The sequence below is a fragment of the Tetrahymena thermophila genome, assembly GCF_000189635.1.
Source record: "Tetrahymena thermophila SB210 genomic scaffold scf_8254446, whole genome shotgun sequence".
In the NCBI taxonomy this organism is placed as follows: domain Eukaryota; phylum Ciliophora; class Oligohymenophorea; order Hymenostomatida; family Tetrahymenidae; genus Tetrahymena; species Tetrahymena thermophila.
This window is the reverse complement of record NW_002476226.1, coordinates 489,028-512,583: the sequence shown is the minus strand read 5'-3', so window position 1 is coordinate 512,583 and position 23,556 is coordinate 489,028. Positions and strand designations below refer to the sequence as shown.

The following is a 23,556-nucleotide window of genomic DNA, read 5'->3' as shown; positions in this document are numbered from 1 at the left end:
ATATGGAGACTTTGAGACTTAAAAAAGAAAGAAAGAAAAAAAATATAAAATAAATAATAAAAAATAAAAATAACAACAATAAATAAATAAAGCAGTTTAAGAAAACTCAAACAAAAGCAAGATTAAATCTTTAACACATAAAAGATTAAAACTTAACTAAGCAAAGAGAAAACTTAAACTGAAATAAGAAAAAAACTAAATAAACAAATACCTAAAATAAGCAAGAAAAAAACTTAAAATCAAGCAAAAATAAAACTTAATCACATATAAGAATAAACCTAAAGCACATCAAAGAAAAAAACTTAAGCAAAAAATAAAATAAATCCTAATTAAAAATAAAATTATAATTATAAACAATATTATAAAAATAATTTCTTATAAAAAATTTGAAAAGCATACATTTATTTTTATTAAATTTTTTTTCATGAAAAATAATTTTTAGATAAGTTTATATTATATATTTTGTTTGTAAATATAAATTCTAAAAATTTTAGTTAAATTATATTTAGGTTATTTAGATATATTTTTTTAACAATTTAATAATAAAAATTTTAGAAAAATAATATTTTTTAGTATTTGCATAACACACTTTAATTTACTTTAAAAATGTGAATTTATATTTAATGAAATTTTTCGAATAATGAGTGACTGGTTGACTATAAAACAATTATTTGCAAACTAAAAGAGAGGAAAAAGTTAAGATTTCATTAAAGTATGATGAAAAAAAATAAAAAACAAACAAAGAAACAAAAAAAAAATAAATAAATAAAATTCTTAGCTTGAGATTCGATTAAAAGATTAAAAGAATAGTATATGAAGAAAAAGCATCTAGAAAAGTTTTTACTTATATTATTAATTTTAAATAATATGAGAGGAAAGAAATAAATTGCGATGAATTTTTGTATTTTGGAATCAAATAATCTTGAAGAGGAGGATGAAGAGAAGAGGGAAACAGAAAATATTTAAAGAGGTAATTATAAGTGGAAATGAATCGAGTGTTTTATAAAATTTGTATTGAGAAGTTTATTATATTAAAATAAGAAAGAAAAGAAAAGAGTCTTAATAAAATAATAGAAGAAAATAAAGAGAAGGTATTGAAAAATATACAAAAACATTGCAAAAAACTAATAGGAAACATTTAATTTACATTAGCAAGGCTTTAAGGCTAGTTTCATATATTTTAAGTCCTTTTTAGGGAAAGGAGAATAGTAGTTATTCAGAAAATTATTCTGACTCAAACATAAACACATAGTTATTGTGAAAACTCTAGGAGATTGTTTACGAATCTTTTTGAAAAATTTAAATTAACAAAGTAAAGAACGTAGATCTCCTTGCAAATTTAAAGATAAAGGATTTAATGAGCAACAAACAAGATAAAGGATTGAAAAAACCCAACCAGTAAATAGGAAATACTTAGAGTAACGGAACTGGTCCCTCTAGTAACTAAGGCAGATCAGAGTACAATAGCTAGCCTTATTCCAGTTATAAAGGTAGAGGAAATAACCCAACTAGTTATCTAAAGAAGGAAGAAGGAAGAAATAATGAAGAAGGATAGGGAATTCTAAGGAATATTGGAGGACCTCGCTCAGGAGGAGCTTTCAAAGATGACTTGAGCAATACCACAAGAAAGAAGGGACTTGGAAAGAACAAATTCATTTAAATTTACAACGATTATAGCCTCAGTCGTAGAAATGGATTTGAATTAAATTAGGATTGGCTTAAAGGCTTGCACACTCAATTCCCTTAGATATTTGTCCGTGAGCATTTGGCACCTATTTTTACTGATAAGTCTTACTGTGATAGCTTTAATGTTGCAGAGGCATTCGAAAAGGTTGTTAAAAAGCCAACTGATGCCTTGTAAACCTTTGCTTAACCTGCTGTAGAGCAACCTACTGTCTAAAATGAATAAAAGAATTAAAGCGATTCAGAAGAAGAACCTAATTGGGAAGTAGACGAATAACAGTTTAATTTCGAATTTAAATCATTTGATAAGGAAAAGTATGCACAAGAAATGAAAGATAAAAACAACAAAAGAAACAAAGATTAAGACAGCAACAATTCAAAGTAATTCCAAAGACAGTAATAACAATAGAAATAAAAATAACCTGAATAGGTTACAAATGGATTAGATTTATTTTTGTAATAATAACAACAATAACAATAATAGCAATAATAGAGCACAGAAAATTAAGGAGATGCTTTAAGTTTATTTATAGCTTCAATTTAAAGCAATAATAATAGCAATAATAATGACATGTTATCTGGTCTATTAAGTGGCTCTAATTAGCAAAATGACTAAGCATAAAAACAAGAAGCTGACTATGATTTAGAATACGAAGATATAGATATGAAACTAGAGAGATTAGCCAAAGAAAATGAGAAGAAGAAAGAGTTCGAAAGACAGCTCATCAAATTCGAAGAAGAGCAAAAAAACCAATAAGAAGAATTGTAAAATGGTGATGATGAAGATGAAGATGACGATGATAAAAATTTGGAGGCCTTTGGCGAAACCTCTGTATAACCTAAAGACAATACTACTTAAGCCCGTTAAATAAATAATAAAACTGTTATTGCTAATGCTTTTGAAGATGCAGATGATGATGAAGATGACCTCGAAGATGATGAAGATGAGGATAATGATGAAACTTTTAATACAAAGTAAGACGAGCCTTACTATCCTGATAACAGCAAGCAAATTCAACAAAAATAGGTAGAACAAAGCTAATAAGAAATAAGCAGCATCGGACCCAAGGCTACCTTCCTTCAAACCTTAAGAGATAATAACTAAAAAGCAGAAGAATTTAATAACAATTAGAAGTATGATATGGATTCAAATCATAATTAGAATGGTAACCAAAAACCCATTACATCAATTGGAGGGTTTGGAGGCTTTGATAATCAATTCTTAAATATGGATTATGAAGATGAAAACTTTACTAATATATTTGGTAAAATGCCAAAGTAAGATGTAAATAGTTACTTATACAAGAATTCAGATGATGAACAAGAATAAAATGAGCAAGAGGAAGAAGATGATGACAATTTCTAAGATAAAAATAAAGAAGAATCCGACGAAGAAAAGAGCCAACTTGAAAAGTTAATAGTTAATTAAGCAGATCCTGAAGACATAAAATAAAAGGTTTATGAAGCACTCTTTTAAGGAACTACAGACTAAGAACGCAGAGAATAAGAAGAAAAAAGAAAAGAAAAAGAGAGAAAAGAAATTGAAAAGATAGCTGAATTAATGTCTTACCAAGAAGAAGAAAAAGGAAATTACTTCTAAGCTTGTGCTTATCTATTACAAGTAAACCCCTAAGAACCTATTTGGGTTTATAAGGACATGAAAGGTGAAAAATAAGGTCCTTATAACTCGATATAGATGGACAGTTGGAAAGAACATTTTGCAGCTACAGAAGTAGCTCACAGTAGAAGTTTGTACTGGATTAAATACAAAGATTTAACACTCTACACTAAAATATATGTAAATCATGTAAAAGATTTGATTTAACAAGAACAAAGCAAAAATGAGTGGTAGTAAATGTATTTGTTGTAATAGCAACAATAACAATAACAAAACTAGCTTTTACAAGGGTAATAAGTAAACTAATAAGTTAGAATAGACCCAAAAGTATAGTAGCAACTCTTGGCTCTTTAAATGTAGTACGCATAACAAGGATAAGGAGGACAGAATGTTGCTAATACTTAGTAATAATAGCAATAATTGATGCAAAACATGTAAAATTTGCTTAAGAATCCTTAGATTGCTTCTTTTTACAGAAGCTAATAAATGATGCAACATCAACAACAATAGCAACAGTAATAATAATAACAATTCTAACAGTAGCAGTAATAATAGATAATTTAATAATAATAGCAGCAATAGCAATAGCAGAGTTTTAATTAAATAAATTTACTAATGCAATAACTACAATACTAGCAATAATAGTAAGGCAAATAAGGAAATTTAAATAATTAGTAATACCAGTAGTATAATCCTAATGACTCACATGCTAATAAATATATTTTATAATAGTTATAAAGATAGCAATAACAACAATAATTATAGCAATAGTAATTCTTACAAATTGAATAACTATCTTAATACCACTTAGGCAAAAAGCAAAACAAATAATAACTTAGTTAAGGTAATATGAATAACAATAATAGAAATTCTAATTAGTATGCTCAAGACGGTGTTTAAGGAATGGTTAACAATAATTAGTAAAATCATAGAAAAAATAATTCAACAAACGTGGGTCAGAATTATAAGGCTGGAGGTGCTCACGTTTACTAAAATTAAAATAATGGCTACAACGGTATGGCATAAAATAACAATAACTACAGAAATGACTACCAAAGAAATTAAAACTAAGGAGGATACAACAACCCAGATTATAATAATAATAGAACAAACCAAGCTAACAATCCTCAAAATAATAATAACTAAATGTACAACCATAGAAACTAATAAGGAAAGCACAACCCTAGCAACAGCATGAGTAACAACAGTAACGATAACTACATTAAAAATAACTAAAATAACAGAGGAGGCAAACCTTATTTAAATGACTAAGATTTCCCTAGTCTCTCTTGAAAATGATCCAAACCAGAATTTTCACTAAAAATAAATACAATAATTAAAATTTACTTGATAAAATTAAGCGAAAATATATTTATTGATTTGAATTATTACTTTAAACAAACTAACAAAAATCTTCTTCAATCCTTCTTCCATTCATTCATTAATTCATTCATTCATATATAAATCAAAAAAATACATTTTACGCTCAAAAATTTTATTGTATTTCAGTCAGTAAATTAATAAATTAATTAATTCACTCATTTATCCATTCTTTCAGAAAAAAAAAAGAAAAAAGAAAAAGAAAAGAAAAAAAACTATCATTAACTATATATCTATCTACCTATCTATATTTGAATCTATTACAATCTAAAGAAACGTTTCTATTACAAACTGATTTAATAATCATCAATTTGTTTATTTTTTTATATTTTTATTTAAAACTATCTATCTATCTATCTACCTACAAATCTACAAACCTACTCACAAATTTGAAACAAAAATTATTATTTTAATTAATTTTTTATTATTTTTCCCAAAGAAGCAAAATATTAATTTCAAATAAGCAATTTAATTTTCAATTATGAAGTAATTTTTTCTGATAAATTTATTTTAGATTTATTTTTATTTTTAAAAATTATTTAAAAATTGATTTGTTTTTGGAATAACAACTTTAAAATTTCTAAGATTGATTAAAGTATAAAAATAAATAAGGTTGGTTACAAATGATAAATTAATTAAATCATGAATAAATATTAACTTATATTACTTCTTTTACATTTGATAAATACTACTTGTGAAAAAATCTTATGAATAATTAATATTTAGCCATTTACTAATAAAAAAAACAATTATTTAATCAAAAAATTTTGTTAGTGATAGAAACTATAAATTGTTTGATTTTGTTTGGATTAAACAATTAATTTATAATAAAAAAATTAGTATTAAAAAAAGTATTTGATGTCTCGTAACACAGCAATTGTTTTAGTTTTAGCACTTGTGCTTGTTGCATAAGTTGAAGCTATTAAATTATGGCCTCTCCCTAAATAAATAATAAATGGTACTGATACATTACCTTTTTCAGTATGCGATTTCAACGCAGCTCTTACTTAAAATAATTTAACATCTGCTATGCGTACCAAGATATAATTCTATGCTCAAAAAATTTTCTAGACCAAAGACTCAGTCTAATGTAATCTTCGCGCTTCAGATTTCAGTTTTACTATTAAAGTAAATAACACTGATATTAAATTCGGAGAGTTTGGAACAGATGATGAAAGCTATAATTTAGAAGCCTCAGTCAATAAAACTATTTCTATTAGTGCTAACACCTATTTTGGATTCTTACGCGCTCTTGAAACCTTGTCTTAATTATTGAGATAAAACTCTGATGAAGTATCTTTATCTCATCTCCCTATTTAAATTTAAGATGCCCCTTCATATGGATACAGAGGTGTTATGATTGATTCTGCCAGAAATTACTTAAAAAAATCTTCTATTTTGAGAACTATAGATGCCATGATGTACAATAAAATGAACGTGCTCCACTGGCATATTACTGACGATGAGTCTTTCCCTATCGAACTTGAATCAATTCCCGAAATGTCAAACTTTGGATCATATGGCGCTAGATACAGATATTCTAAGTCTGATGTTCAAGAAATTATTGATTATGCTGCCTAAAGTGGTGTAAGAGTTATTCCTGAAGTAATTATTTTTTAATTTACATTCCAAATCAAGAAATAGAATTAAATTGCTTGGATTCTAAATCTAATTTGAATAAGTATGAATATAAAAAACTAATTTTTAATTGAAATCCTAAATAGGTTGACTCTCCTGGTCATGTCAGATCATGGGGTAGATCAGAAAAATACTCTAACATTACTATTGCTTGCCCAGGTGGTGAACATTATAATAACTAACTTGACCCAACCTTGGACTTGACTTATGAAGCTAATGATCTCATTTTCAAGGATATCTAAGAACTCTTCCAAGATTAGTAAGCTAAATCATATTTATTTTATTTATATATTTATTAATGAATAAATTTACAAGTATCGTAAAAAAATCATCTAAAAAAAATCAATTTTAGTCCTTTTTTAATATTTGGGAGAGTAAATTTTAATTAATTAATTCGCATTAGGCTTATCTATTTCATGAAAACTAATTGCTAGATAATACTTGTTAAATTTACACTTTTAATGCTCGAGATCAGATCATTAAAATTTTACAAAATATTAAGTTGTAAACTAAAAATGGATTCTATTAAAAATAAATATAATTAATTTATGTCTTTTATCTGCTTGATTATTGATCTTTTTTAATTTTCATATTTAGATATATTCATATGGGTGGAGATGAAGTTTTTGGATCATGTTGGGATTAAAGACCTTCAATTAAATAGTTCATGTCTTAGAATAATATTTCAGATTATAATCAACTTTAAGTCTACTACAGAAATAGATAAAAATAATCAATCTAGGCTAATAGAACTAAAATTTACTGGGCTAACGAAGTTTAACATATCCCTCCCGCTCCTGAAGATATCATTTAATTCTGGGGTTAATCCTACACTTACAATGTTATTCAAAATTTACCTAACAAAGTTATTTTGAGTCCTGAAGATTTCTTATACATAAACTCTGGCATTAACTTTATTTGGGGTAACTTCTTCGGAAATTTCACTACTTGGTTAAACATTTACCAAGTCAACATTTCTCCTGTTGAAATTGATCGTTCAAGAATTCTCGGTGCTGAAACCACTTTATGGGGTGAAGTTAACACTGATTCTACCTTAGATGTTTACCTTTGGGTTAGATCTAGTGCCCTTGCTGAAAGACTTTGGACTGGTAATCACAGTACCCCAAGTGATAGCAGTATCGACATGAGTGACTTAGCAAGAAGATTAAGTTTTATGGAAGACTTGATGATAGAAAGAGGTATCAATGCTGCCCCTGTAACCAACAAGTTCTGCAAGGAAAATATTGGAATATGCTTTGATTGGAGAAAAGCAAATGTTTATCAATCCACAACTTCAACACAAACAAATACTCAATGAAACTCTTTAAAAAATATCTTTATATGAAAAGTTGCTTATGGCACAAAACTTATTGAAAATATATTAAAAATATGGTAAAAAATTTATTACTATTATATAATCTAGTAAAATAAATAAATAGCTTAAATATTAACAAAATGTTAACTATCAAATATTTTTTATTTTAAATTCTTAATGAAAAATGTTATTTATTTTACGAAGCTTAATTTAAAATGTTAATATAATCAAATAAGACTTTTTTTAGAATGTTCATGGTTTGAATAAATTATTTAAATCTTTAAATGAAAACACAATTGGTGCAACATATTTAAGGTTTATCAGCAGGCAAATTTTCATTTGTTTGTTTATTCTATTTTTTGTAAAAATAAATCAATGTATAGATACAATACTTATTTATTTATTATTAAATTAAATTTAAAAAATAATAATCAAAGCTTTTTCTAAGCAAACTTGCAATATATCTATCAAGTTAAATAAATAAAGCAACATAACTAAAAATAAAATGAATTTTTGGTAATTTATATTAGTACAATTAAGGAAAGGATTCTTGTTTGGATTACAATTTGAATACTTTTAATACGTAAGATAAATTGGGTGGCTAGCCAGTAGATTGATTGGTTGGGATGTTAAATTTAGATTATTGGGACTCACATCATTAACTTTTGTCCTTTGAGGCTATATAGTATAAAGCTAGGAAAAGCTTAAGGAAGACTTATATTTGATTCTGAAACTTAAAAAATAATTTTTTTCATAAATAATTGTAAACTTTGTGTAATCTTTGTTATATGTTTGTACGAATAAAATATTTTGAATTACTTTAGTTTTATTTGCAGTTTATAAAAAATTTATTTTGAATAGCTAAAAAAAATTAATTCAATTCTATATATCATATGGAATATTCCTAAAATTTATGAAATAGCTTTTAAAATATGAAGTAAGAAATAAAATTATTTTGCTCAAAAGAGTAAAATATAATTACAATAATATATTTATTTGAATGGATATTAATTATGAAGTAAAATATATTTTTATTAGAATAATTAATTGAATAAATAATTGCAAAAAGGTAAAATGTAGTTCAATATTGATTGATTGATGCATTTACTTATTTAGTTTATTGGATAGTAACAAAATAAATTTATATAAATATTTTGATAAGTTAGTATTAATTTTTCAAACAAAATATATTTTTTTATTATAAATTAATTAAGTATTTTCTTTTTGTTCTCATACTTTTTTTGTTTTTTTGTTTCATAATTTTGTAGATTGCAAATAATTTGCAAAATGCTAAAATATGAATCCAATTTGTTATGAATATTGCTTCTATATATTTTCATTACTAAGTATAGCCTAAAGAAGAGGAATTAATTGAGGATGCTATTAGGCAAGCAAATTGCTTTATGGAAGCTAAATAAATAAATTTGAAAATATGTAGCATAGATCCACAAATAGCTATTCTTGTCCATTTTAAAATATTGAAATCAAAATATTTATTAGTGCAGGCAATTAAGCAACGTAAAGAGGAAATAGAACAACTAGATTAGAAATAAATACAAAAGTTTCTCTTTATATCTCAATTATATTTGTTTAGATACATTTATTGAGTGCAAGGAAAAGCACATTCTTTTAATTAGGATTATATTAAACACATTTACTAATTACAATATCAAGATTTACTTAATTATTTACTTGTATAACACTTTCAGTAACCAAGGTTGTAATGAATTCAGTTCTTTCTTATGGTAACATTGCCAAAGCATTAGAAAGTAAAGTTAGGCAAGCAATTGTATTTCCATTGTGGGTAGATATCAATAATACTGTTAATAAACGGATTATAACATTTTCATCAAAATAAAGCATATGAAATTAGCTATCACCATCTTAAGATAGAGTTATGAGATACCAAAGAAGCTCTTAAACAACCCTTGGATGAGACTTAAATCTATTCAAAAGAAAAGCAATATTTTTTGAAATATTTTCATTTTGATAGTAAAACTTCTATGTTTTATAAAAGATATTCAAAAGCCACATTGTTTCGGCAACTAATTGGCTGTTTGGGAGATATAATATAGTGTTCTGAATATTAGTCAGGAGCTAGTTTTATTAATACATTAAAATTCTTTAGCAAAACTCGTAAGACTCCAAAGAAATATTTCCAATGATTAATATAACTTTTGTAAGAAGGATACTAGCTTGCTATTGATCTACCATACGAACACAGTGATTAACAAAATTTAAGAGGACTTCTGCATTATTTTCGTAAATTAATAGTATCTCATTACGCATCTCTTCAGTAGAAGAATAATTTGAAAGAGTCCATATGCATTCATACACTACATCCATACTGAATTTCTCTTTATTTTAAACAATATAAATCATCCCTTAGAAAACTTAAATCATCTTTTCAATGTCGTTATTAAAGAGTTCTGCTTCTTTTATTTTTTTCTTTTATATTTCATTTTATTAATTTTGCTAAATGTTCTAAATTTCATCTCCATACTCCATAATATTAATATTTGATGAGCACATTTGATTATTGCTGTAGTCGCTATTATTCATTCCATTATTTATGCTCGCCAAATTTTTACGAAGCAAATTTAATTCTTATTTAAGCAATCTTGACTCTTTATAAGATAATTTAATCTCCCCTTTGTAGACAATCTGTATCAACTATATAATATCTTAAGGAGAGCATGTTGTTTTATTTTGGTTAAATATCATCCCGCCTTCACCCTCTTCAAATTTACCAGAATTATGATTTGAGTTATTGTTTATAATTACATCACTTATCATTCCATTTTAAGTCATTACAAAGTTAAAATCATTAGCGAGTGATTAGCTTGGGTCTTCTGGATTGCTTGCGGAGTACCCACTATTTGCAACATTAGATATATCATCCAATGAAATTAATTGTTATTCAGCAATTTACTAATTATTTTATGAAAATACCATTTATGAATTAACTTATTGTTATGATTATTCCATTCCTTGATAAGTAGAATGATCTTCCTCGTAGGCCTTTTTCCTCAAGTTTTATATTAGTGCTTTGCGCTTTGATTTTTATTGCTCTTACATACGTTTTTTTTTAAGCTCAGAGACACACATTGCTTCTTCTGATTACATATACTCCTCTTGTCCTTTACCTTTACTTGAAATAATATAGCTCTCTGTCATAGTAGTGAGAAAAAGGTTCTAGTTATTATTTTAATTTGCATTTAAATTCCATTAAATGTTATTGTTTGTAAAGATATTCATTCTAATTGATTGGTCTTCAGCTAATTATTAGTGTAAAATTAATTGCACTCTATTGAATATTTTTAATATTTTGAATTAATATAAAAAAGCAAATTACCTCTTCAAAGATATAAATATTAAAAAAGCAAAATTTTAACCAATTCGCGGTTAATAGGTTTTTAGAATACCTACAAAAAATACTAGCTATTTATCTATTTAATGAAAGCATTCGTTCACCTTATCAAATATTATATTATTTCTTTCGTATCCTGTTTTTTTATTTCATCTGTCAAAGTGCATAATTAAACTTTCAAAAATCAAGCGAAAGTTAAATATAAAAATAGAATAAATATTACTCGATCAGGAAAACTTTGGTAGCCTAGATATTAGCTGATAAGCATGTCATTATTAAAGTATTTTCAAAATGAAATTATTTGAAATTTTTAATCTTTACGAACAATAAATAAATAAATCCTTAAAAAAGAAAATTTAAATTTCAGAAGAAGAAAAAAATAATACTGGAAAAAATAAAATAAAAAAAATAGTTTATTCAAATAAAATGGTGCAACAAACAGAAAAAGCAAAAAGTCTTTGTGAATACAATACAATACAATCACAATAAATATAATTTTTAGATATTTATAATCCTTATAGGATAGACTTTAACTAAATTAGGATGAAGAAGATGAATGAATGAAAGAATGAGAGTGGTCTGCTTTTAGAATTTTATTTTACATTAAATTTAGCAAAAGCAGAAGAAATATTTGAAATATTTGTACAATAAATATTGATAATAGTTACTCACTCAATAAAAAATTTATTGAATAGATTCTCTAAAAATGTTAATAATAAATGAAGATAAACAGATCCGTTTTTCTACACTTATTTAATATTTTTAGGTCAGCAAATTTAAATTAACATTATCAATATCTTTAGCATTTAATAAATGCCACTTAAAGTTAAACTTTAATACTTAATTTTTTACTTTTTTGGAATATGGTTTCACACTTTAAATTCTTCATTTAATAATATGTGGGACACACAGTCCTTTATATATTTATTAATATAATTTAATATTTTTTAGAGGGAAAGGCATTCCTCAACTCCTAGATTGATTGATTAATAGACAGATAAATGATTAGAAGATCGGAATTATTAGAGGAGATTAATTGAAATTATTATGTATTTTATTATATTCCTTTTATTTAATTTTTAATGACAAATCAAGCCATTTATAAAAGTTAGTGATGTTGATTAAAGTACTTATTTACTAGATCATTTGTTGCCATTAAATTATTTATTTATTTATTATAATTTTGCTTATTGTTGTTCTATTATATATATGTAGAGATGATATAATTATTTCTAAAAGAGAGTAAAAAAAAAAGAAGCAAAGTTTTATTGATTATCATTCAGTTTTTTAGACGTATATATCTTAAGGTTTGCTATCTTCTTCATCAGAAGATTCTTCAGCACCCTCTTCTTCTTCTTCATCATCGTCATCATCTTAATTAGCTTCATTTTCTGATTCTGAGTCATAAAGACACTCATATCTGTGCTATTGACAATAAGAATAAATCTTTTCAGCGAGCTTTTCATCAAAGTCTTCAACAATAATATCTTTAATTTCTTCTTTTACTATCACAGGGAAAATTAAAACATCGTTGTTCTTTTCGTATTCCTTCAATAATTTTTCCAATTCATCAAAAGTATATGCTTTATTCTTCATACTTTCTTCATCATCTGTAAAATCAAACTTTGAAACAAAAATGCTAATTCTTTTGAAGTCAGTTTTTTCTTCATCAATCTAAGTATAATGTGTCTTCTTTGATGAAACTTAGCTTTTAGAAGATTTAGAAATTTTGCTTGAAATAGTATCTAAAATTTAATCACTTCCTTTTTTGCTACTGTAGATCATAATGAGTACGTAATCATACTTTTTGTAAAATTCTTGAAGCAACTTAATCATGTTTTGCTACTGAATAAGTTTGAAAAAGTCTTTTGCCTTACTTTAATCTAATTGTGGAATAACGTTGCCATTTGAGTTGAAGAGAACAATTTAATTATTGTTTTCTTCATCAATATGCCACCATTCGTTTTGTAAGTTGTAATTGTAGAATTACACAAGTTCTTTTTCTACTTAATTATCTTCGTTATCTTAATTTGCATCTTTTTCTTCATCTTCATCATCTTCCTAATCTTAATGAATATAGAAACCAGTTTTTAAGTCATTCTCGTAAAATTCCTAAAATTCCTTCTCATACTCTTCCTTCTGACTATCGTTAATCTCTTTGAATCTGTTTAAAGGATTTTCTAATCCTAATTACACATCAATTGCATAATTGAGATTAGTCTTTGACAAAAATTTTTTTGACATCAGCTTAACTAATTATTTTTATTTTCCTTTGTTGATTTATTTAGATTTTATTTTTGATTAAATTTTTATAATAATAATTTTTCCTCTTCCTCTAAGATTTTTCTATCACTAATAAAATGTGTTTTTAATGATGAGAAGAGATGTATTTTCACCAAAATAAAATTAGTGTACATTTATTTTTATTTCCTGATGTGGGTAAGCCAGCTAAACACTATTTTTATTGATTCCACATTAAAAATAAATACAAAGAGTTTAATTTAATAAAAGTGACTTTAAAAATTATTCTAAATTGAGTTTTTGGAACAAGTTTTACACATACTTAATATATAAAAAAGAAAAGTATTTTATTTCTGTATCAATTTTATAATGATTTGTCTATGAATAAATAAAATTAATGCACATTTAATTTATTCTTTTTTATCAATTAAATAAAAATATTTCAATTTGATTACAAGCTACATATCTTTTTAGATAAATACTTTTAATTTTTATCTATTTCCTTTTGTATCTAGACACAGTGTTAGCAAGATCCACCTAAAAACAAAGGAATGTTTTCTATTTTAATCTTAAAAAATTACAATCATTAATGAAGACTTATTACTAATTTTACCTTTCCATTTACAGATTTTAAAAATTAATTACTTAAAATCTCAACTTTGAGTCTTGTTTTTTCATTCAAAATATATTTGACACCTTTCCAAAGAAAAGAAAACAAAGAGCTTGTATTAACAATGTACATTCTTTATATTTATTTTTTTAAAATATATCTTATTTTTTTACTGGTTTAATATATTAATTTACTTATATAGTATTTCTGGATAGTTATTTTTTGTGATATTCGATGTCATATTCAAAAAACTTTTAAGATCATTCAAGCTTAAATTGTGATCTTTCATATCAAGTATTATGATATATTAGTAAATTGGCTTTTAAAACATTTTACTACAAGCAGGAAATACTTCATTTACTAGATACTCAAAATTTTAAATAAAGTATTTTTTCAACCTTTCTTCATTCGTTATTTTCATCAACTCTTTTAATTTTAACTTTCCTAAATTTTCAATCCAAATTGGTCTTCCTTCATTATCATACCCATGGAATCCGTGAGGGTAAACATTCTAAACTTAATCGTACTCCTAAAACTAAAATTCCTAATAAATAAATTTAATTAGTAAAATAAAATACTTTATTTTTAATTACGTTAATATTTTCAACTTAATTATCTATTCTCCATTATAAAAAATCTATAAACATCTAGCAACCATCCTTTATCGATCCATCTCTTGCATTCAAAAATTTTAAAATAGTAAAATTATCAAATTTTTTGAATATTTTCTGTTATAAAGTGTTTGTTTCTATTTTTTAAGCAATAATACTTTTTAATTCCATAACTTTTTTCTTTTAGGTTTCATTTCTATTTTTTAGATAAAAAAACTTTAAAATTATTTTTTTTGATTAATGTTTTTTCAAATTTATTTTTATCACTCCAAAATAAAAATAAAATCAACTTTTAAAAAAAATATATTAAATTTTCAACAAATTATTTAAAAGTAACCCAGCTTTTAGATAAATATTTATTATTTTTTAAATCACAATAAAACATTATCATAGCATAGCTATTAATTAAATCCTAAATCTATTAAATTATTGGTAAATTATGATTAATTATTATTTGTCATAGTTTAATAAAATTCAACTTAATTTAATTTCCATAAACTTTATGTGTAAAAAAAAGATAAGATAATTTACATATTGTAAAACTCTAAAGAATTGTCTTGAAATTCTAATTTATTATTATTGGTTGTACTAAATTTTTGTAAAACACTAAATTTTGATTCAGTAGATTTGTTGCTTGTACCATACACTTCTTATTCAAATCCTTATAGCTCTGAAGCAAGGTCTTCTGATTTTTTGGCTTCAGTTTATTTTTTATGGTAATTAGAAACATGTACAATACCTGTTTATTACTCTTTCTCATCGTTTTCTGCCTATTATTTTAAGGGTGTTGAATATTTTGTATAAATTTTTTATAATAGTTAGCAGAACCTCACAATTATTTAGATTATCAAACTCAGCCTTATGTTGTTCTTTATGTATAACTCTGCTGCCATATCTTAATTGAGAAAATTAGTTCATAGAAAAATTATTCTTACTTTCTTAATCAATTTTTAGCATTTTAATATTTGCAAATGCTGGATCTTCTATCTAATTTAATGATATCTAAGGTGATAAATCAGGAGAGTTTATAGGAGTAAGGCCAGGTAGAATTTTTTCCTTTAGATATTTATAATTATAGTGTTAGTTTGATGGCGCATTAATTGAATATTAATTTTTAGGAATATCAATTTGACAAAGCTAATTTGTTTTCATACTCTGTTTATAATAAAATGGAAAATAAGTTTTTCAAAATTTTTAAAAATAAAGTAGGCCTTGCTTAATTTTTTTTTTTTTTTTTTGAGTGGTTTTGGATTATTAAAATTTAATAAATAAACAAAAGAGTACTATTTAAGATTTCTATAAATAGAGATATTAATTTTTTAATTTAAAAGGTAAATTTATTAAAATATGGAATTTTAAACATATATTTCAACATTGAAATAACTAACTCATATTTAAAAAAATATATTTTGAATAAAAATCAAAAAAAAAAAAAATATTATTTTATGAAAATTTAAATTATTATTTTAATAAAACTAATCCAACAAACAAACAAACAAACAAACAAACAAACAAACAATAAACATTAAAAGTACTTTTAAAGTAAATTTAATTAACAGAATGGATTTAATTACTCTATAATATATAGCATTAAACATTTAAAAAGTATTTAGGAAGGATAATTTTTACTTATTATTTATAAAATGGATAAAAATTAATAAAATTTTTTATTTTACATAAAATATTAGCTTATTTATTATTAGTAATTTCAAAATGTTAAATTGTTTGTTGCTGAAATAAAATAAAAATTGAAGATTGAAAATATTTGGATATGTTTTTATAAGAATAAAATTATATTCATTTCATTCTAATTACTGAAATTCTTTCTTATTTTTCAATTATTAACTACATTTATTTTTGCAGATGTGCCACTTTTTCCTTTTAATTTATTTTAATCTTGAGTTAGCTGAGTGTTTTTTAATTTATTTGAATTTTCATCATTGCTAGATGAGTTTAAAATTGCTGCAGGATTACTGCCATTGCTATTACCACTGTTGGGATAAGCATTTTTAATCTTTGTATATGTTATTCCAGTATTTGGGTTTCCTATAATTATTTACTCCTTACCTATATTTCCTTGATAAAAATCATAAGTTCCTTTTTAATTATTGTTACTATTATTTATTTAGTTATTATTGTTATTATTTAATAGATTAATCTGATTCTTTGTTAAACTATTGGATCTCTTAGATTTTACAGAAGGAGCTCCTTAGCTAGGTACTCTTTTTTAGTTTTGGTCATTAGATTGTATTATAGGTGATTCATTTGTAAAATCTTAATATTAACTAGATATATTTGAAAGAGTATTTCTTCCAGTTGAGAGGAATTTATAATTCTCTTGTTAATTTGCTTAATTCTAAGGTTGTTAAAATTTAATCATTTATTGTTATTAAAGCTTATCTAAATTATGAAAATTTTGCTAATAGTAGGTATATCTTCCAAAATTAGTAGGTATCGAATCCATCCCTTACTTGTTAGTATATAAAGCTGCATTATTTACATCTAAGCTTGAATGTTGAGCATTTTAAGCTGCTGTTGTAGATGAAGGATGATTTGAATTGTTTATATTAAATTCTTACTATGTTCTATTTAAATAATTTACTCCTTTTGTGCCACTCAAGCTGCTTGTTGCTGTCATGGGTGTTGAGTGGAGAGTTTATGAAGGAGCGAAATCATCTTAGAGTTACATAGACAAGCTTTTGTTGTTAGATTTTGGTAATTATTATTAATTTTGAGAAGATCCTCTCTTCTTATTGCTACTATAAAAAACATAATTTTACTTACTATTAGGAGTCATTTATTACTAGTTTTTACCTGCACTATTTGAAGATATTCCAGAATTGACAATATTATTATTTCCTGCAGATATATTAGCTTGCCCTTATGAAGATTTTATTTAGTTTCTATCAGCATCATATGATTTTATTTTCTTTTCTAAAATCAACTAGTTATGACGAAGCTCTAGAATTTCTTGGATTAATTCATTTTTAGTTTAATTATGATAGCTATTGTTATTCTAAACATCATTATTGTTGTTTTTACCTCTTTATGATTGTTGTGTTTGTGTTTTATTTACATTTCTTTGAAGACTGCTTATGCTCATATCAGCTTATTAAGTATCTAAATTTTCTTCGTGGACCAGCTCCTATATGTCCTATATATCTTAATCGTCTGTGTATTAGTTATTGTCCGTTTTTTTCTTTTTAGGATATCTCGGAGGAATGCTGCCACCAATAGCATGCTTTTATTATTTCTATGCATCACTTTCTTAATTTTATAATTATAAATTTTATTAGACTTAATCGTTTTCACTAAGATCTTGATTATATTCTTTCTCTTCATCGTTTGCTGTATTTCTTCTTGTCAAATTTTTACGATTTTCTTTAGATGAAGAATTGTTTCTAGTTACCTTAATTCCTTTTTATGATGTAAATTATTCAAGCTACTCTCTAAGTTCTTAGTTTTCAGCTGTTAAATCAGATAATTCTCTTTCACAAGATTGTGCCTTTTATTTATAATCATCAGTTTATTAGCGAAGTTCTTTGTTACTTTCGAGGAGCTGTCTGACAAGAGTTATTGATTCAATTAGTCTGTCACTAAAGTTATCATAATCCATCTATGTGTAGTAAAGCTTGTTTTCATTGTTAGCTTAAGTTTATTACTAGCTAGTATTATATTATTGATTTTTAATAGCATTTGAATTTGTTGGAGTGTCTACAGAGTGTCTCACAAACCCAATACCTGTTTATTACTTTTAATATTATGTATTTGTAAAGGGTATGCTCTATCTGATAGATTCGTAATTGTGAGCTTAATTAAAAGCTGTCGAAGCATCGCTAGGATCTTATTCATTTTGCTTTTATCCATTTTAGGAGAATTTCATCATCATTTATTATTCAAATTGCTTTTATTGCTGAATTTAAGCTTGTTGCTATAGCTTAAATTATTCTTACTATTATTAAAAATGAATTTATTCTTTCATAAATTATTCTGATAACCCACCACCAACTTAAAATGAAGTTGCTGTTTGATTGAAATCTTTTACTTCTGAGTCTATTTTAGGTTAATTAGCACTTCCTGGTTTTTCTTCAAGCTATTTGAGTAATTCTGCATTCCTTTATTTTAGTATAGCATTATTCTTCTCAGACTTTTCTAGAGCTGCTGTTAAAAATGCAATGTGAGAGTTTGCTTTCTCTAACTCAGACCTTAAATTAATATTTTATTTGTTAACTTCAGCTAAGATCAACTTGTTTGGATCTTCATTTTTAACAGGTTAGTTTTTGATGTAAGTTGCTTTCGAAGCATAAAATAAAGTCGAAATATTTTCATCTGAAAAAGCATCATTAGGTACTATGCAAGCCATCATCAAACAATAGCAATTACCACCTATACTTTATTTGAGTAAACTAGTCAATTTGCTATCACGATATGGAATATGTTGGATTTTTGTATTTTAGTCTAATTGCTAAGTCTGCTGTAGCTATGTGCTTAATGTTTAGCCCTATGCAGTCTACCCTATAGGTTATGTGGAATTAAATGCATTATTGTTATTTGTGTTTTAATTTATCTCTGATAAAGCTGTTATAACTTAACGAAGTGTAAAGAGAGACTTATTTATATCAATTGATTCCTTAGCCATTTTTCCTTCAGTTCCAGTTAAAGAAATACGCTCACTACCTGCTAAATCAACCAACTGTAATTTTGATGTTGTTTCATGAGCTCCTTACTAGGAGTATGTTTACACAGTAATTGTAAAAATAGTATGAGAACGAGAAGAAGTCATATTTAGCTTATGTTGTGCTGTTATACGATTTTTAACTCCTTGCAAAAAATAATGTTAAGCTTCTTTAGGATTTTTAATATCAAACACAAATAAATTCTCTACTTAAAATTGTTCTCTAGCATTCCATCTTAGTTTTAATCCTTAAGGAGCAATACCTGCTGCTGCAGCAGCAGCTACTCCTTATTAATTAGCATTTACTGTATTGTTGACATCACTATTTTTTGCAAATTAAGAATGATGACTCAACAAATCGTAAATTTTTTCGTTGTAAATCTAAAGAAAGCTACAAGTAACATTATAATCCTTATTTGTTTATGATTTAAGTTTAGGTATCATAGTAAATAGATCCTCAAAGGCTCTAGCAACAATACCTTTCATCTCGTCAGATACATAATTTCCGCTTTCGTGCTTACCTTCCATTGTGTAAGTTTTACCAGATCCTGTTTATCCATATGCAAATATAGTTGAATGAAAACCATCTAAAACTCTAGCCACCATTTCAGTGACCTTACACTCTTCATAGACTTAATTCTAGGTAGTTTGTTAATCAAAGATGTGATCAAATTCAAAAACTCTATTATTGTTGCTGTGGTTATCGAAAACGCTAATCTTTCCCTAAGATTTATCTACTTTTATCTTTGAATTTTAATAACCTTTCCCAATTTCTGTATCAAGGAATGGACGCAAGCGTATTCCAACCTGAATTCTTGTATTCATAAACTATTTACTCTTTGCTTGAATAACCTTTAATTTATATTTGAATCTTCTTGTAAACAAATTTATACTTAATTTAAACTATAATATATATATTTATGTATATATATTTATTTATCTAATCTATAAAGCTTTTAGGTAGGTACTCTTTAATTTAAGTTGAAGTTATTCTTCTTTAATTTATTGATTTGGTTTAATAATTTTATAATGATTAGCCTTAATCATTCAATCTAACTCTTAAATTTATAAATTAAATATTTGAGTTGATTCTCTAGCATTTCCAATCAATCAATCATAAAGTATTAAATATTTTTTCAGAAAGATATATTGTAATGCATGCAAATATATTTCAGACCAATCTTAATTTTTTTTTTTTCTGAGTTTTTATCCAATTATTTCATTAAATCTGTTGAAATATTATAAACTGCTTTAATTAATTATCAATAAAACATTAATTAAATTAAAGATATAGGCTTACCATTAATTTTATTAAATGCAAACTACCAATTTTTAACGTTAAATTTTATTTTGTAAATAATCTATCTAAAATAAAATTTACAAGTTTTAAAATATTATATTAAAGAAGGTTAATAATAAAACTACTAATTTTTAAAACAAATCAAACAATATTTATTTTTTCTATTAATCCTTATCATTCGAATAAATTTTAAATAATTGTTTTATTGTAAAAGTTATTTATTGGCTTGAAATTAATTAATTTATTAAATGAATTATTTTGATTGTATTTTAATAAATACAGACTAGACTCTAAAAAAAATCGAGTTTTCTAAAATAGCAAAATATATTAATGAAATTAAACTAAATTAAATTTTTTTTCAATTTTAGACTTGAAAAATAAAAAAGAGAAGTGTCTGATTGTAATTTACATTAAAGCTTATTTAAAAAAATAGAAAGCAATTATAATTTATTTTAAAATAAATTAACAAAGTTAGAGTAAAAGGTAGAATTAATATACAAAAATAGACAAACAGAATACTTAATTGTAATTTGGTAGTTTTATTTCTTGATAAAAAAATATATTAAAGATATTTATTTTGGATGAATCATTTTTTCATAGGCTTATATATATTAGTTTAGCTAACATTATACTATGGCCCAGGAGTTTATGCACATGATTCTATACGATGCTTTTCATCAACGAAATTTGTCCTAATTGTATTACCAAATGAGGCTTTTGGTGATTATTTTCTTGTTAGTTTATCTGCCTTTTCAACACGATAATCAGAGGGTCCTGGAGATTAGCTTAATTCTTTATCAAGGAGTTTTCTTGGGGCTCTTGAGAAACTTGTTGAAAGTGGGTTTTTTTATTCTGGGAATTCAGACTAATTAAAATAACAAGGTTTAGTTTAAAAAATAATAATTTAATATTTATCTTACGAATGGAGGAGGCATTCCTAGCTTTGATTAGGATAGAGACTTTACGCTTGAAATAGAGAGATTTGTGCTATTAAGCTTTTTCTCAGCAGCTTTCTTTATATCTATAATTGAAGTGTTTGTTTTATTTTAAAAGGTAGAATTATTCATAGAGTTCATTCTTTTAGCATATTAGCTATCATTTACATTTCCAGTTTAAGATAACTTTAAATTTTCTTAGGAACGACTTGAATTTCTTTTTTTCATATTTGTTCTGACCCAATTTTCATTATGATTTTGTTGGGAATAACTTGTATTCATAGAATATGAACTATTGTTAATTAACTAGCTTTTGGCTAATCCAACTTTGTTAAGTATCTTTGAGTCATTATTAAGTGTATTGCTATTATTATTATTATTGCCGCTAGAAACTGCATGTTGCTATTCATATGACTGAGCAGTTTAATATATTTGGTGTTATTCATTTTCATTAGCAACACTTTCAACTGTTTAGTATTATTGTTGTTGTTAATGCTATTAATCTTCTGCTATGCTATATTGATGCTAAGCAGATGTTTAAGGGCGTCCTCTATCTTAAAATTCATCATCTTAGTAAACTTATTACTTTCCTTCATTAGGCTTACTGAAGGTAGCTGTGATATTATCCCATACTTCATTAACTATTTTTAAATATAATAATTAATAAATTATTGGAAGTGGATTATAAATAATTGAAATACTCTAAAAAAAGGTTTGCAAATATTAGTGATAAAAAAATAAACCAATAGTTAAACATAAAAATAAACAGTTTATCTAAAAGGTTTAGTTGTAATTTTTGCTTGAACTGAACTAAAATCAGGCTAATATAAATATTGCCATAAAAATAAAAATGCTTACTTAATATAGAGTTGATTGCTTCAAAATTAGCTTTAAAAAGCTAAGTATTTTGCTTAAATTGCTCATCCAAATCAAGGTACTTATTAGCTGGCTTACTACTCATAATCCTTTAAAGCTCTTTTAATAATTTATTTAAATAATATTTTAGAACTATTCATTATCATGAACTAGCTTTCATTAATAATATTTTGTTTTTTTTTGCTTTTAAAAACGAACTGGCTAATTAATTCATAAAATCGTTCAAATTGTTGATAGATTACCTGTGATTGTGAACTTTTGCTCTTCATAGAAAATCTCTTCAAAGATTTTAGAGAGACGTTCTATATATTTCTTTTCTTCTAATTTTTGGAGGACACTAACAATATCCTGTAAGCGGCCTGCTTTTTTTTTAATAGTTTTGAATAATTTAGTTGCCATTTCACTGATTTTATTATTGACTTGCTAAGCAATTTTTTCTTAATTTATTAATAATTTACAAAATTTTTTTAACTTTTAATATTATTTGTGAAAAGTTGTTTAATGTTAATTTATAAAACTCTTAATATTCTTTTAATTTTTTATTTTTATTTATTGCTTGCTTTACTTTTTATTAAATTTGCTGAATAAAATTTCAAACAATCCAGAAATCATTATTTGACCAATTATTTGATAGTAATAATAAAGCTAAACAAAAAGATAGATAGATACATAATCTATTATCTAAAAAAGATTTTTTATTGTATAAATTTGTGGTTTCCAACAATCAATATATACAAGCTAATAATTAAAAGAAAAATTATTTCTTCTAAAAAATTAGCAAAATTACAAAAAATGAATGCTATTGTTTCAAATTATATCTCATCTTATTATAATTTTTATATTAAAAAATATATTTATAGAATAATAAATATTTTGATTAATAAATTTATTAATCAGTAAAAACTAGTAAATCTTACAGTTTGAAAAAATTTTTATATAATTTAGTTGAGCTATTTTTATTAAAAGCTAAAAAAAAATAAATACTAATAATTCAAGAACTCAACTTATTACCAAAGGATAATTAGAAATAACATAAGCATATAGAAAAAAAGTTACTCAAAAGAAAGATTTAATAATTTAGAAATCATAAAATACTTTACTTTTAATTTTAGGATATGATAGAAATGTATATTTATTCCTACTTTTAACTGTAACTCTAACCAAAACATACTTGCATTAAAAAAAAGATCAAATATATTTAATTATTAAATATTTATTTTTTTTATATACTTTAATTATTAGCATCTTTAAAATATATCTTTTCATAAGTTATTTTAAAATAAATTTTATTTTATTAAAAATTT

The 23,556-nt window shown here is 24.7% G+C and overlaps 8 protein-coding genes across 8 annotated transcripts; 4 read left to right on the top strand and 4 right to left on the bottom strand. All coding sequences in view use genetic code 6, as the record gives it.

Annotated features, from left to right (window-relative positions):
• Nucleotides 1-1,357: 1,357 nt before the first annotated feature.
• On the top strand, nucleotides 1,358-4,594 carry TTHERM_00494880 (hypothetical protein; the record flags this gene model as incomplete). Its single annotated transcript, XM_001023271.3, has 1 exon — nucleotides 1,358-4,594. One exon carries the CDS (start codon nucleotides 1,358-1,360, stop codon nucleotides 4,592-4,594), a length of 3,237 nt encoding a protein of 1,078 aa, XP_001023271.2.
• A 945-nt stretch (nucleotides 4,595-5,539) lies between these two features.
• Nucleotides 5,540-7,637, top strand: TTHERM_00494870 (glycosyl hydrolase family 20 beta-N-acetylhexosaminidase family protein; the record flags this gene model as incomplete). Its single annotated transcript, XM_001023270.1, has 3 exons — nucleotides 5,540-6,286; nucleotides 6,406-6,578; nucleotides 6,917-7,637. 3 exons carry the CDS (start codon nucleotides 5,540-5,542, stop codon nucleotides 7,635-7,637), a joined length of 1,641 nt encoding a protein of 546 aa, XP_001023270.1.
• A 1,251-nt stretch (nucleotides 7,638-8,888) lies between these two features.
• On the bottom strand, nucleotides 8,889-10,892 carry TTHERM_00494860 (hypothetical protein; the record flags this gene model as incomplete). Its single annotated transcript, XM_001023269.3, has 1 exon — nucleotides 8,889-10,892. The coding sequence occupies one exon, from the start codon at nucleotides 10,890-10,892 to the stop codon at nucleotides 8,889-8,891; it is 2,004 nt and encodes a 667-aa protein (XP_001023269.3).
• Nucleotides 10,893-11,295: 403 nt separating this feature from the next.
• On the top strand, nucleotides 11,296-11,568 carry TTHERM_00494850 (hypothetical protein; the record flags this gene model as incomplete). The annotated part of the gene is made up of 1 exon (XM_001023268.1): nucleotides 11,296-11,568. One exon carries the CDS (start codon nucleotides 11,296-11,298, stop codon nucleotides 11,566-11,568), a length of 273 nt encoding a protein of 90 aa, XP_001023268.1.
• Nucleotides 11,569-12,279: 711 nt separating this feature from the next.
• TTHERM_00494849 (hypothetical protein) lies at nucleotides 12,280-13,248 on the bottom strand (the record flags this gene model as incomplete). The annotated part of the gene is made up of 1 exon (XM_001470935.2): nucleotides 12,280-13,248. The coding sequence occupies one exon, from the start codon at nucleotides 13,246-13,248 to the stop codon at nucleotides 12,280-12,282; it is 969 nt and encodes a 322-aa protein (XP_001470985.2).
• Nucleotides 13,249-13,687: 439 nt separating this feature from the next.
• On the bottom strand, nucleotides 13,688-15,618 carry TTHERM_00494848 (divergent CRAL/TRIO domain protein; the record flags this gene model as incomplete). Its single annotated transcript, XM_001470934.2, has 6 exons — nucleotides 13,688-13,813; nucleotides 13,859-13,988; nucleotides 14,050-14,399; nucleotides 14,449-14,662; nucleotides 14,998-15,236; nucleotides 15,295-15,618. 6 exons carry the CDS (start codon nucleotides 15,616-15,618, stop codon nucleotides 13,688-13,690), a joined length of 1,383 nt encoding a protein of 460 aa, XP_001470984.2.
• Nucleotides 15,619-16,488: 870 nt separating this feature from the next.
• On the top strand, nucleotides 16,489-17,310 carry TTHERM_000494847 (transmembrane protein, putative; the record flags this gene model as incomplete). The annotated part of the gene is made up of 2 exons (XM_012799629.1): nucleotides 16,489-17,181; nucleotides 17,257-17,310. 2 exons carry the CDS (start codon nucleotides 16,489-16,491, stop codon nucleotides 17,308-17,310), a joined length of 747 nt encoding a protein of 248 aa, XP_012655083.1.
• Nucleotides 17,311-21,027: 3,717 nt separating this feature from the next.
• On the bottom strand, nucleotides 21,028-22,843 carry TTHERM_00494830 (hypothetical protein; the record flags this gene model as incomplete). Its single annotated transcript, XM_001023266.3, has 4 exons — nucleotides 22,495-22,843; nucleotides 22,235-22,351; nucleotides 21,362-22,017; nucleotides 21,028-21,306 (listed from the first exon to the last, which is right to left on the bottom strand). Exons 1-4 carry the CDS (start codon nucleotides 22,649-22,651, stop codon nucleotides 21,028-21,030), a joined length of 1,209 nt encoding a protein of 402 aa, XP_001023266.1. The 5' UTR covers nucleotides 22,652-22,843.
• Nucleotides 22,844-23,556: the final 713 nt, after the last annotated feature.